At 35.8% G+C, this 15,666-nt stretch overlaps 1 protein-coding gene across 1 annotated transcript in view; it reads right to left on the reverse strand.

Moving 5' to 3' along the window:
* The window catches only part of LOC127868346 (lissencephaly-1 homolog), a 43,470-nt gene that overhangs the window by 12,860 nt on the left and 14,944 nt on the right, over positions 1-15,666 (reverse strand). The window contains exons 4-7 of the mRNA XM_052410031.1: positions 15,154-15,228; positions 4,373-4,579; positions 2,830-2,926; positions 131-202 (exon numbers count right to left, since the gene is read on the reverse strand). Coding sequence (XP_052265991.1) covers positions 131-202; positions 2,830-2,926; positions 4,373-4,579; positions 15,154-15,228 — 451 coding nt within the window. The remainder of the gene's footprint in view (positions 1-130; positions 203-2,829; positions 2,927-4,372; positions 4,580-15,153; positions 15,229-15,666) is intronic.

A 15,666-nucleotide genomic window follows, 5' to 3' on the forward strand; every position in this document is an offset into this window, starting at 1 on the left:
ATCAAGAGTAACAAAACAAGCGTTTAATGAAAAAAAAAAAATAAGTGTAGGAGCAATCGCTTATTTGGCCACTGGTCAAGTATACAGAATCTTTAAGCAATACATTACTATCTACTTTATGTTGGCTTACCATACATGGTCTTAAGACATTCGAATCCTTGAAAATCCCACAGCTTAATTGTCATATCTGCAGAACAGGACACTGAAATGTGGAGTAAAAAGAATATTCAGCAACACGTAACTCCCCAAAACAGTCTTATTTTATGTATTGAGTTTGGAATATTTAACTAAGGAGCTAATCACAAACATAGTCACAAACAACAATTACATGCCATAGATAATGTGCATGGACATCTTCCTTACCTCTAATTGCTTTGCGAAGCTATGAACTACAGAAAGATCTTAGATCTTAGATAAGTAAAGTCACAAGGTTCTGTTCTAAAGAAGCAAGGTGAAAAGCTGGACCAGTTTTGTGACATATGCTAATACATGTACATTCCTAAATCTGACGAATTGTTTAGTCTAACACTTGTTATTAAGACTATTTAAGTATTTTATGTGACATTGAATATTTGTTGAAGTATATTTATACAGATTTACAGACTATGTGTAGACCATTCCAGAAGAGCAGGAAGGGGGGATGGGGGAACAAAACTATGGCTCAGCACCCTGCACTTGTGTTTTACATCATTCCATATATGCAATGTAAGGAATTACGATAACAGCTTTCATTCTACCTCATACATTTTATTTCAAAATGCCATTACGCTGGAAAATAGTATAACAAGGGACAAAATTGTCACAAAACCAGGTATTCAGTTGAAAAAAAGTCTGATAAAGGGAGACAATTCAAAATGTGTATTGTTAACCCCCTTGTGTAAAATTGACCTTGATTTCAATTAGAAAACAAGGGCTGTTTGAAAACATGCATGTCCCCAATATGGGCTGTCAGTTGTAGTGGAATCCATTGTGTGAATACGTTTTTTGTCCACTGTGACCTTGACCTTTGACCTAGTGACCTGAAAATCAATAGGGGTCATCTGCCTGTCATGATCAATGTACCTATGAAGTTTCATGATCCTATGCCTTATTATTCTTTAGTTATCATCCGAAAACCATTTTACTGTTTCGTGTCACCGTGACCTTGACCTTTGACCTAGTGACCTGAAAATTGATACGGGTCATCTGCCAGTCATGATCAATTTACCTATGAAGTTTCATAGTTAAATAGTTGTTTCAAAATCAATCTATTTTAAGATGTGGCGACCTTGACCTTGGAGATATTGACGTTATTCTTTCGTGCAACACACCGTTTAATAATGGTGAACAAATGTGCCAAATGATTTTAAAATGTCACAATGAATGACATATTAATGGCCCAGACAAGCTCATTTATGGCCATTTTTGACCTTCAAACTCAAATTGTGACCTTGACCTTGGAGATATCGACGCAATTCTTTCGCGTGACACACCATCTAATAATGGTGAACAAATGTGCCAAATGATTTTAAAATCTGACAATGAACGACAAAGTTAGGCCCGAACAAGCTCATTTATGGCCATTTTTGACCTTCAAACTCAAATTGTGACCTTGATCTTGGAGATATCGATGTGATTCTTTCACGCTACACACCGTCTAATGATGGTGAACAAATGTGCCAAATGATTTTAAAATCTGACAATGAACGACAGAGCTATGGCCCGGACAAGCTTGTTCCACCCGCCCGCCAGCCCGCCCGCCCGCCCTCCCGCCGACATTCGCCAATCTAATAACCAGTTTTTTTCTTCGAAAAACTTGGTTAACAATATCACATTATAATTTTTCCTAAAATCCAATCATAGCCTACAAATACAGTAGTACCACAGGCTTCCGCAATGGTAAGAATCAGTAGGCCCTGAATTGCCAATGAAATTCATATAATGTCAACAACATTTAACAATTATGCGTCCAAATTCATTTATATTAATTGCTAATAAACAACAAGAGCACCGCATAACAGGTGCCACGCTCGGCTACGGGTGCAGTTTTGAACAAGGGCTGTTTGTAAAACATGCATGCCCCCCTATATGGGCTATAAGTTGTAGTAGCAGCCATTGTGTGAATACGTTTTTTGTCACTGTGAACAACGGTGGTGGTGGCGGTGGTTGTGGTGGTGGTGGTGGCAGCGGCGGTGGTGGTGGTGGTGGTTATTGATACAATGCATTACAAAAAAACAGTAAGCCTTACATTTGGTAAAATTTAAATATATTACAAGGGAGGAAAATGCTGAAACAAAAAGAACATGCATAAACGATAGTTGTTTCCCTTGTTAGAACCATGCTAAATCCTTAAAATGCCTATTTCCAGTAACTGTGACCTTCACCTGTGACCTTTGACCTAGTGACCTCAAAATCAATAGGGGTCATCTGCGAGTCATGATCAATGTACCTATGAAGTTTCATGATCCTAGGCCCAAGCGTTCTTGAGTTATCGTCTGACAACCACCTGGTGGACGGACCGACCGACCGACAGACAGACCCACATGAGAAAAGCAATATACCCGCTCTTTTTCGAAGGGGGGCATACAAAATGAAAGCCTGTAAGATTTATTTTTTTGAAGTCACAGCGACCTTGACCTTTGACCTAGTGACCAAAAAATGGGCATAGCATGTAGAACTCATTAAGGTGCATCTACATATGTAGTTTCAAAGCTGTAGGTGGAAGCATTTTGATTTTAGAGCCAATGTTATGGTTTTAGCATGACGCGGACGGGGGACGTCACAACGAGCTGGCTATGACAATACCTCGGGTTTTCTCCAAAAAACGCTGAGCTAAAAATTGAACAATACCAAGGTATTTGCCAGCCTGGTCAAATGCAATGTCCTGCACAGAGTCTGTATGGCCTTTTAATGTCCGCTCATAGTCTCCTGTCTCATAGTCCCATACCTGCAGAACAACACACAATACAGTAGATCAGTACAGGCAACATTAAATCAAATGCACAACTGTCCAACATTCCTTGCAGTCACTGTCTTTTAGATTTAACAAATGTCTCCTGATGATTTGTGTGTGATATTGTACAAACAAGCTCCAAATATTACTCATTCAATAAACGCATATTCCCAAAATGGACCCTGGTCAGTATTGATTCATTGACCCATTTGAATAAGTGAAAGTCCAAAAGTAGATAAATTTCAAGGTTAAAAGAAAGCCAAGTGATGCGTGTGATTTGAGAATAGTCATACATAGCATCCATGAAAGGGTAAAAGCTTTGTTGCACATGGAATTGATGTTTGGCAGAAAACGTCCAAAAGTATGTTAAAGGGACTGTCAACCACGAATGACGAAAAAAATTATTTTCTAAAATATTGTATTTTTTTACAATTATTAGTTTATACTGATTAAAATTTCACTACTGGTATATTACATTACTTTATTAAAGTTCATATTTTCAGTATATTTGGTAATAAAATTTCGCTATGTGAAATCGAAACTACATCGCGAAAATAGGTGACATAACGATATAAACACTATAAATAACGCAAGTAGATTGATCATTATATATATATAATATATACAATTCACTACGCATGCATAATTTGCATTACTGGGTTTACCACGTGACAATGATGATCAATCTACTGGCGTTATTTATATAGTTAACTGGTATTTACCTGGTAGACATACCCAGTAAAATTTATTACCGAATAAACTGAAAATATGAAAACTAAACAACTTTTTAGAAGTAATGTAATATACCAGTCGTGATATTTTAATCAATATAAACTAATAATTGTAAAAAAATACGGTATTTTACAACTGTTCTTTTCTTTGTCGTCGTGGTTGACAGTCCCTTTAATGTCATGGTAAATGATGGTTAAAATGAGGTCCTCTGATCTATGTGGTTGTGTTAATGCAGTTAGAAGACATCCTCCATGCATGTATAAACGTTTTGTAGGCATCATTATTGAAATAAACCACGAATCTGATGTGGGTGTGTTTATATTGTTTAAAGAGATAATCCATTAAAACGTTTGCAGGAAGCATTATTGATGTTACACAAAATGCGTTTGACTCATTTTAGAATGACCTTGTTCAGATGGAAGAAAAAACAAACAAACCCTACAGAAAGGCAAATTGCTATATGCCTCCCGGCAGGGACCATACACATAAAATTCACATAGAATCTTTCAAGCAAGCAGCCAATTTTTAATCTCATTAGCCTGCTTTGGTTATTCCTGATTCCTGTAATTTTGAGAAATCTCACAATCTTATTGTGTAATAGTTCCAGTTTAAAGACTTAAACTATGCTTTATTTTCAAATACTTTCAACTAGAGACTAATATACAACATAAGCTATCAATGGTTATTTCCGTGAACTCTATCACACACCCTTATAGTGGCGTCCTCGCTAGCAGACAACATCACACTAAATTTTGGGTGGAACACCACCCTTGTGACAGGAGCCCTATGGCCACTCAGGGAGTAGCGTTCTGGGGGTCGCGGTATCCATTCTGACGGATCTCTCTTATCTCGGGTCGGGCCACCCTGGTTGAATTCTTTCTCTGCCTCCGAAAGTTTAGCCTCAAGGTCCATGACCTGTAGCAGAAAAAATCATAGCACATGCAAAAAGGTAAGAGAACAACATACAGCACTTCATAATGAATTATAATAAGTTTTTGTCTCAGCAGGCGACATTCATTACAATCCAATCCATGATAAAAACCAAGCTGTTTTTTCAATATGTGAACAAGAGGGCCTGAAAGGCCCAAAGTCGCTCACCTGAGATAAAAAGTACTGATCAGTTCTGTGCAGCCCAAGATAGCATAAGAACTAATGTTTTGACCAAGTTTCATGAAAAGTGAACTATAAATGTTACTTATAGAGTGCTAACAAGGTTTTACTATAGCCATATAACGATACCTTTCCCGCCCCCTGGCGGCCATGTTGTTCAACAGACCGGGACTATCTTCAAACTAATCCAAGATACCATTAAATCATGTTCTGACCAAGTTTCATGATGATTGGACAATAAATGTGACTTTCCAAGTGTGAACTAGTTTTTACTATAGCCATATAAAGAAAAAAGCCTCGCCCCCTGGCAGCCATGTTTTTCAACCAACTCAAATCGTTTTCGAACTTGTGTGCAAGATATCATAGGCATAAATCTTCTGACCAAAATTTGTGAAGATCGGACAAAAATGAGGCATCTAGAGTTCCATGTTTTTCAACAAACCGTAACCATTTTTTGACTCAATCAACATATCATTAAGACAAACATTTGTACAAAGCCATGAAGATTGGGCATCAAATGTGACTTCTACAGTGTTCACAAGGTTTTTCTCTTTTTTTTGACCTAGTGACCTAGTTTTTGATGCAGCATGACCCAGTTTCGAACTCGACCAAGATATCATTGAGAGAAAACTTCTGACCAAGTTTCATGCAGATCAGACAATAAATGTGGCCATTAGAGTGTTCACAAGGCAAAATGTTGACGATGAACAACGGATGCCGCATGACGGACAAAAGGTGATCCCAAAAGCTCACCATGAGCTAAAAAGAGGGCCTGAAAGGGCCAAAGTCGCTACCTGAGATACAAAAGAATTGACCTGTTCTGTGCCGCCTAAGATATAAATGATATGACAAAGTTTCATGAAGAGTGAACTATTAAACTGACTTTTAAAGTGTTAACATGGTTTTATTATACCCATTTAAGGATAAATGCCCCGCCCCCTGGTGGCCATATTTTCAACAGAGAGAGGGACCATTTTTGAAACTTTTTGAAGATATCCTTAAAACAAATGTTCTGACCAAGTTTAATAAAGGTTGGACAATAAATGTGTCTTCTTAAGTGTTAACAAGGTTAAAGTATAACCATATGAGTAAAAAAAAACAGCACCCTGGGGGGGGGGCATGTTTTTCAACCAAACGGAACCATTTTCAACTTTATCCAAGACATTATTGGAACAAATCTTCTGACAAAGTTTTATGAAGATTAGACAATAGATGTAGCCTCTAGAGTGTAAAAAAGGTTTTACAATAGCCAGGAAAAATGCCACACCTCATGGTGGCCATGTTGTTCAACAGACCAGAACCATTTTCAAACTCATCCAAGGTACAAATGTTCTGACCAAATTTTAGAAGATTGGACAATAAATGTGACTTTAAGAGTGTAAATAAGTTTTTACTATAGCCATTTTAGGAAAAACTACTCTGCCCCTGGTGGCCATGTTTTTCAAGCAGCGGGAAGTTCTCAGAACCATTTTCAAACTGGTCCAAGATATCATTGGGGCAAATCTTTCGAACATGTTTCATGATGATCGGACAATAAATATGGCCTCTAGTGTTAACAAGGTTTTTCTGTAGCCATATAAGGACAATTCCCCGCCCCCTGGTGGCCATGTTTTTCACCCAACTGGTACCATTTTTAAACCGGTTTAAGATATCATTGGGACAAACCTTCTGACCAAATTTCATTAAGATAGTACAATAAATGTGGCCTCTAGAGTGTTAACAAAGCAAATATAGACGGCGCACACAGCATGACGGACAAAAGGCGGTCACAAAAGCTCACCGCTAGCAATTGTGCTCATTGAGCTAAAAATAATGTGATAAATAGAACAAGAGATTGCCAAGCAATATGGTCCCCTACCAGTGAAACTCCACCATTGTCAGTATTTTTTAATTTTTTTATTTGTTGCCATAGCAACCAGAATTTTTGATGTAGGAACAAAATAAAATGAAGTGTATAATCTCCATATTGCCATCTATCCATGTTTCAAGTTTCATGAAAAAATATTAAGAACTTTTTAAGTTATCACAGGATCCAGAAAAGTGCGACGGACTGACAGACAGACAGACTGACAGACGGAGTGCAAACCTTAAGTCCCCTCCGGTTTCACCGGTAGGGGACAATAATCACAAAAGAAAAGGTTTTATAATAGGTTTGTTAATTTTATATTCACAAAAATGTTTAACACTCAACAAGGGAGCACAGTTTAATGCCATGTTTTCTGGTTCCTGAAATGATAATGTGATTTGAATTAAAGAAACAAATGCATGTGTCTTTTTATCATTGACAAATGCCTCAAACTTGTTCAATGATTCTTTTTATCATTGTTCAAGTTATAAACATGACCCGCATTTGTTAAACACCATGCCCCCTACTGCACTTTGAAGCTGCACAGTTGCTATTTTAGAGAAAATGGTTAAGTCCAACTTTGCCAAAAATCCATTGACTGAAAAAAATGTCACACTTCATTTGTAGGTCATGTAGTTAGACTCGCATAAAAAAATCATGATTTTGCCAATAATCCATGCAGGTTTTTTTTCCCACTTTTTGAGAAGATAGCCCATGGCTTTGGAATTGGGAATTTTATCGGCATTTTCATAAAATTGGGAAAATAAATTCATTAGCCTTTTTTTCCACATGAAAATTCCACTGATTAGGGAAATACTAAATTTGATATAACTCTTTATAATCATTCAAATTAAAAGAACAAAATCATATAATACTTTGTTAGATGTAATTGAATTGAAATTGAGATGAAATACGCATAAGACTTCTTTCTAAAAAAAAAAAAAAAAATTAATTTTGTTTTTTGTTTTTTTTTGAAATTGGGAATTTTTTGCCACATTTTGAGAAGAAAGTATACTTTTTTGGATTGGGAACATAGCCGAATTTCGGCTATAAAATCGGGCCAAAAAAACCCTGCCATGAACTGATATGAATTTCACACTACATCTGAAGGTCATTTAGGTAGACTCTTATACCAAATATCAGCTCAATATCTAAAAGTCTTGTGTAAAAAACTCCAGAAAACAGTTTGTATAGAGAATATTTCAAGTCCTATAGGCCCATAACTTTGCCAAAAATAATGGCCCAGAACAAATGTCATACTTCATCTGTAGGACATGTAGGTAGACAAACATACCAAGAATCAGCTAAATATATGAAAGTGTTGATTAACAAGACTATTGTCAAGCAATATAAGTCCCCTACCATTGTCAAAAATTCCAGATTTTTTTAAATATATATTTGTTGCCATAGCAACCAATTTTTTTTATTTAGAAACAAAATGAAATGACATGCATAATGTCAATATTGCCATCTATCCATGTTTCAAGTTTCATGAAAAAATATTAAGAACTTTAAAAGTTATTGCAGGATCCAGAAAACCACCATTTTCAGCAGTATTTCTAGTCTATTTGTTGCCATAGCAACCAGAATTTTTGACGTCTGAACAAAATGAAATGACGTGCATAATGTCCATATTGCCATCTATCCATGTTTTAAGTAACATGAAAAAATATTAAGAACTTAAAAAGTTATCTCAGGATCCAGAAAACCACCATTTTCAGCAGTATGTCTTGTCAATTTGTTGCCATAGCAACCAGAATTTTTACGTCGGAACGAAATAAATGACGTGCATAATGTCCATATTGCCATCTATCCATGTTTCAAGTTTCATGAAAAAATATTAAGAATTTTTAAAGTTATCGCAGGATCCAGAAAAACCACTATTTTCAGCAGTATTTCTAGTCTATTTGTTGCCAAAGCAACCAGAATTTTTGAAGTAGGAATGAAATGAAATGACGTGCATAATGTCCATATTGCCATCTATCCATGTTCCAAGTTTCATGAAAAAATATTAAGAACTTTTAAAGTTATCGCAGGATCCAGAAAAGTGTGACGGACGGAGACAAAACCAAATGTCCCCTCCGGTGAAACCGGTAGGGGACTAAAAAACCCTCAGGCGACAGTTATTATAGAGAACATTTTGAGAGCGATAACTTCCCAGAACTTATTTCACACTTCATCTGTACAGTGCTTACTCTGGCCTTCAGAAAATAATAGCCTTTTTTTTTTCCTTAAAAAAATAATAGCCAAAACATATGCGGACTTTTCTGCAAAACGGTATTGAAGGCAAAAAGAAAGAAAAAACAATGAATCTCATTTTATCTATGTTTTATTCATTGTATATCTATTGGATTTAAGTTATTATATATATATACTAAAAAAACAACATAATATCAGTGTGTCATTTTCTTATATAATATTATCATGGCTTTACAATAAAGAATACAATCAATGTTGTGGGTGTGACTTAACAAACCAGATCTCAGCTACAGTTACATACAGATAAGAATTAAGGGCAGAGGCCCCAAACCACCCAGAGCCCTTACTAATTATACTATGTTTTTATAGTTTTTCCAATTGCAATTTTTGGTGAATATAACTCGAAATATTATAAACCACACCTTCCGTATCCAGGGCCCTCAATATATCAAATCTGCAGCCGAATTTCGGCTGCAGTCCCCCACCTGAAACATATATTTTTTCCCCCTAAAACAGATTTTTTCCCCCTCAGAAAATGTATAAAAAAATCAACAACAAAAAATCGCTGATTTATAGTTGAAAATTGACTTCTATTTATCCAATATAGTCCTAACAAAAAACAAGTCTTGTTTCCGGTTACCCGACGACCCTGTTTTTTAACCGCCGACTCAAAAGTTTTTTCTGTTATAAAATTTGCATCAGAATTTAATGTCCGAATTTTACGCAACTGGGGAAAGTGTTTGGATCGTTCAGAACTGTTATTTTTGTTAATGTTTTCTTTCATTGACCTTTATTCTAATCAATAAATGCTTTATTCAAAATGCAGTCTTCAGTTTTCAAAGAATATTTATTTGTACAGTAATTTACAGATAAAGACAAAAGCTTTTTCTGTTACAAATTCCGCGTCTGAATTTTATGTCCGAAATTTACGCAACTGCTGAAAGCGTCTGAATCGTTCAGAACTGCTATTTTTGCTAATGTTTTGTTTCATTTACATTTATTCTAGTCAATAAATGCTTTATTCAAAATGCAGTCTTTAGTTTTAAAAGAATATTTATTTGTACAATAATTTACAGAGAAAGACAATCTGGATCAAACATCTTATTAAGAACTATATCTGAAAGTTAGTACTATGTCGTCATGCATTTCACACTGCTGATACCTGAAAATAATGACATTCTCATTGAGTTAAATATTCAGTTAAGTGTTGTGGTGATAAAAAACAAGAAGGTCTGAAAGGCCCTAAGTCGCTCACCTGAGATAAAAAGAAATGACCTGTTCTTTGCAGCCCAAGATATCAATGAGACAAATGTTCTAACCAAGTATCATAAAGAATGAACAACCATGACGGCCATGTTTTTTTAACAGACCTGAACCATTTTTAACTCTTCCAAGATATGTCCAAATGTCATGAAAAAAATGTGTCTTCTAGACTGTTCGCATGTTGTCACTATATACATATAAAGAAAACTGCCCCACTCCCTGGCGGCCATGTTTTTTCACTGATCAGGACCATTTTCAAATTCGTCCGAGGCATCCAGATAACTAATGTTTTGACAAAATTTCATGATGATAAGGCAAAACATGTGACTTCTAGAGTGTTCACAAGCTTTTTTACTATATAAATATAAGGAAAAACAGGCTTTTTCCGCCCTATGTCACGGGTCCGAAATTCAGCCCCATTCCCAATGCAAATCTGGTTGTTTTTTCCCAATTGAAAAAAAAAAATTCCCAATGTTTGTTTTTTTTTTTTTTTACCTTAAAATACATAAGTTAACCTGATCCGGTGTAGAAAATAGAAAGTGTTGCATAATAAAATTATCTGTTGCCTTGAATTTGTTTTAAAAACTGTAAAATATGTTAATGATTATTTAAGACTTTCCTTATTTTCCTCAAAATCCGGCGCTTTGCACGATTTTTTTCACCTCAATAAAGGCCAGGCCTTTTCCCCAAATTCAGATTAAAAAACCTGCACTTATCTCACATGTTCATAATACTTTGTAAAATTTTAATAACAAGTTATCAAAATAGTCGTTATTTACCAGTTAACGGCTTCTTTGAAATATAAGAAACACAATTTACATGCGATCATTTTTCCCATTTGAGCCAATTTTGCGATTATTTTTTTCCCCAAAATGGGGGTTTTCAGGACGCGAAATTCCCAAAATTCCAGTGTGGCGTATTCCCAAAATGGAGTGGAAAAAGCCTGAAAAAGACCCCCCTGGTGGCCATGTTTTTTTACCGATCCAAACCATTATTAAACTCAACTGTTCTATCCAGGTGTGGTAGTGCGGTCTCCTTCGCTTACGCAAATGAACTGGTCACAGGACGGTTACAAGTTATGTAACTTTGTGAGCACTTATGTAATGCGGAAATATTTATTTGACGAACTCTTATTTCCGGTCAGGATGAATATACTGACTGGTTGTAATTCAATTAACTAAAGGCGTTCAATCAGGGACGCCTAAATACACTCAAAGAATTTATTTATAAGTGAAAACCAAGGCAGCTTTAACAAAAATAACTAATTTTTATTCCAAGAACTCGGAAAATGAAGAACAATGACAGAAAATTAAGAACAGGTACAAGTCTAAAGAATCTAAGTATCGTTACAAAAATGAACAACATACAGTAAATACCTTAATGAATGTAAAAAGAAGTTCAAAATCTGTCAAAAAAACCTGATATAAATATAACTTACTGTTAGTAAAGAAAGTGCTTCAAAAATCTAGTTTACGAAATAGGTCTAATTTAATCTAAAGAACAATATTTATGGAGATAAGGAAACTTCAGTGAATCAAATGTAAAAATAAGAAAAATTTACTTAAGTTATTGAAATACAATAGTCTTTCTAATTTAGAAAATGCCAAATAAAAATAATCTAAATAATAAGAATAATTTAGAAAATAATGCCAAAATGTCTTGATGCTGGTGTTAAAAATAATTTAGAGTTTAATTATTTCAAAATTCCAACCTTTTTCAAGAGCTGTTAACTTTTCAAGAAAGCATCAAGAGGTGTTTAAATCAGCCAAAACAGCTTATTTTATTCAGTTTAGAAGAGATCAATGGCAGAGTAGTCAATTTTCCCTCAGAACAGTGCATTTATCAATGATTTAATATCTTCCCAAATTCCAGAGCAGAACTAAAAATAGATTACGTAACCAGGTTAAACAAGGGAGATAAATACTGCATAAATACAGCAAAATCATGTACATGTTGTCTTTCTTTCAGTTATCTCTTCGTTGAAAGTTTTAACATAGGTGTTCATGACTAAAACAGTTATGTTAACTATGAAAATTCTGTGTTATGAAAAATTACATAATACAGTTAATGTCACATAATATTGACATAATAAAACCAAACTTTACTACACAGGAAACAAATGTTCTGACCAAATTTCATGAAGATTGAGCAAACTAGAAAGTTAACAAGATTTTACTATAGCCATACATGTATATAGCCATATTAGGAAAAATGCCCCGCCCCATGGCAGCCATGTTTTTCAAGCCAAGGTTACCATTTTAAAACTCATCCAAGATATCATTGGGACAAATCATCTGAGCAAGTTTCATGAAGATCGGAAAATAAATGTGGCCTCTAGAGTGTTAACAAGGTTTTACTATAGCCATATAAGGAAAAATGCCCCGCCCCCTGGCGGCCATGTTTTTCAACCAACCGACATCATTTTCGAACTCGTCCAAGATATCATTGGGATGAATCTTCTGACCAAGTTTTATGAGGATCGGACAATAAATGTGGCCTCTAGAGTGTTAACAAGATTTTGCTATAGCCATATATAGCCATATAAGGAAAAATGCCCCGCCCCTTGGCAGCCATGTTTTTCAAGCAAACGTAACCATTTTCGAAATCATCCAAGATATCATTGAGACCAAATTTCATGAAGATTAGACACTAAATGTGGACCTCTAGAGAGTGAACAAAGCAAATGTTGACGTCGCACAACGGACAACGCACGACGGACAAAAGGCGATCACTAAAGCTCACCATGAGCACAGCACGTTGTGCTCAGGTGAGCTAAAAAGCCTACTTACCGACACACATTTAAATTAGATTACTGTTATATAGTCAATAGATTAAGTAAAAGTCCACCTTTCTGTCCTATAGACAGTCACATATAGAACAAGGGCTGTTTGTAAAACATGCATGCCCCCCATATGGGCTGTCCATTGTAGTGGCAGCCATTGTGTGAATACGATTTTTGTCACTGTGACCTTCACCTTTGACCTAGTGACCTGAAAATCAATAGGGGTCATCTGCGGGTCACAATCAAGGTACCTATGAAGTGTCATGATCCTAGGCAAAAGCGTTCTCGAGTTATCATCCGAAAATCATTTTACTATTTCGGGTCACTGTGACCTTGACCTTTGACCTTGTGACCTCAAAATCAATAGGGGTCATCTGCAAGTCATGATCAATCTACCTATGAAGTTTCATGATCCTAGGTGTATGCGTTCTTGAGTTATCATCCGAAAACCATTTTACTATTTCGGGTCACCGTGACCTTGAACTTTGACCTAGTGACCTCAAAATCAATAGGGGTCATCTGCGAGTCATGATCAATCTACCCATGAAGTTTCATGATCCTAGGCTTATGCGTTCTTGAGTTATCATCCGGAAACCATTTTACTACTTCGGGTCACCGTGACCTTGACCTTTGACCTAGTGACCTCAAAATCAATTGGGGTCATCTGCAAGTCATGATCAATCTACCCATGAAGTTTCATGATCCTAGGCGTATGTGTTCTTGAGTTATCATTCAAAAACCATTTTACTATTTCTGGTCACCGTGACCTTGACCTTTGACCTAGTGAACTCAAAATCAATAGGGGTCATCTGCGAGTCATGATCAATGTACCTATGAAGTTTCATGATCCTAGGCCCAAGCATTCTTGAGTTATCGTCTGACAACCACCTGGTGGACGGACAGACCGACTGACCGACATGAGCAAAGCAATATACCCCCTCTTCTTCGAAGGGCGCATAAATATGTATATAACAGTTTAACACAGTTCTTGTTGTTTTTTTAAATAAAAATTCCCCCAGTTACAAAAGATTCCCCCTCCCTAGGGCTGCGGACCCCTTCCCTCAAAGTATTGTGAGGGCCCTGGTATCACCGCATGTGTATTCGTCATTCTATTTTTGCTATTATGAACTTCGAAAATAAATCATAATCGACGAAACAAATACATTATACGAAAACGGTAATCCGAAAAATTGTACGCGTTTTGCACATGAAATATGCATAATATAAAATATTAATATGCATAATCTAAAATGTGCATATCGTTCGACTACTTTATCTCTTAATACGACGTTTGCCATCGGCCGCAATATTGTAGGCAGAGGCCAATATCAATTGTTAATGATTTATTCCAAAAATAACACTTTCGCAATGCCGATCATGTTTACATCAATTAAAGTCACAGTGCCTGAGTTAAAATACACCACCTCAGTGTAATTCCAAACACGTGATTTGTTAAAATTAGCTGACCATGGCATATGCCGGGTCCCTTTGATTGGGAAACCAGGTTACCTGGTTAAAAATTGAAATCATTATGTTAAAGCAGACGACAAACAGCGGTAATAACAGGGATAATTAGTTGATGGCGATTAAATAATTATTTCAACAAGCAATGTTTAACGTAATCTAATTGCAGAAAAAACGCCATGAAAAACAAAACCAGCCGACAATATAAGCGGCGATTTCATGACGATTAAATAATAATTGGCGCAAAATTAACAAAGATCAAACAGTTACCGATAATTGGTAAAGCACAGGGAGATTAAAAACGTTTTTCCGAAATATATCACTGCTGTCGGACACTGATTGAGAAAAACGCTCTAGGCCACAATGTTGCAGAAGTTATTGACGTGTGTATGACAATACACAGGGTCGAGTGTGTACACAGGTAATCTCGTTATCGATTTTTTCTGCTTGATGGCCTGATTTGCATTCGCCTGACAACATTCAGAGGCAATTTGTTTTTTTATGTAGGCGGATAAAATAATCGCCATTTTTTCTAGACAATTTTAAGAAATAATAGCCAGTTGGATAAAATAAACCCCAGTGGTGATAATGTCTGGCAGCAGCGTGAGCACTGATCTGTAGGTCATATAGGGAGACCAACATACCAAAAATCAGCTCAATATCTGAAAGTGTTGCAGACAAAAACTCATGAAAATGATCTCCAGACAGACTGTCTAACTGACTGCTAGACAGACAGTGTGACAGTTCTAAGCCACCCTACCGAAGGCATACACAATTACTCTAGTATTTTGTCTCTATATGATGTACAAAAATAATCTTGCTCACCTTTTTCTGCAATCTGATGACAGAAGTCCATTTCTTTTCCAAAATGCCTGTATACTTCTTGTCTAATTCAAGAGGCTGAAACAAGTCACATACAATTGGTTAAAATCTACTGTATACAGTATAGTCAAACTTGAAAATAAAAATTATATTTTGTGCACAAACCACATATTTTATTGACAATAAACCATTTCAATATCATTTAGGGAAATGATTGTAATAATGGACACGACTAGGTTTTTACTAAACACTTAAGGCATAAATAATGTAAAATATATATTAATACATTTAATGTTACTTCCTCTTTTAAGTCTAGTGCTGTAAGCATTTTCATATTAAGATGCTTACTTGTTCAACCTCAGGATTTCAGTTTTAAAAATATTATCGCAACATTCTGTTTTATAAGTGTCATAATTAATGACAAGGGCTGTTTGTAAAACATGCATGTCCCCCTATATGGGCTTTAAGTTGTAGTAGCAGCCATTGTGTGAATACGTTTTTTGTCACTGTGAACGG

The sequence above is a fragment of the Dreissena polymorpha genome, chromosome 2 (genome assembly GCF_020536995.1).
Source record: "Dreissena polymorpha isolate Duluth1 chromosome 2, UMN_Dpol_1.0, whole genome shotgun sequence".
Taxonomy (NCBI): Eukaryota; Metazoa; Mollusca; class Bivalvia; order Myida; family Dreissenidae; genus Dreissena; species Dreissena polymorpha.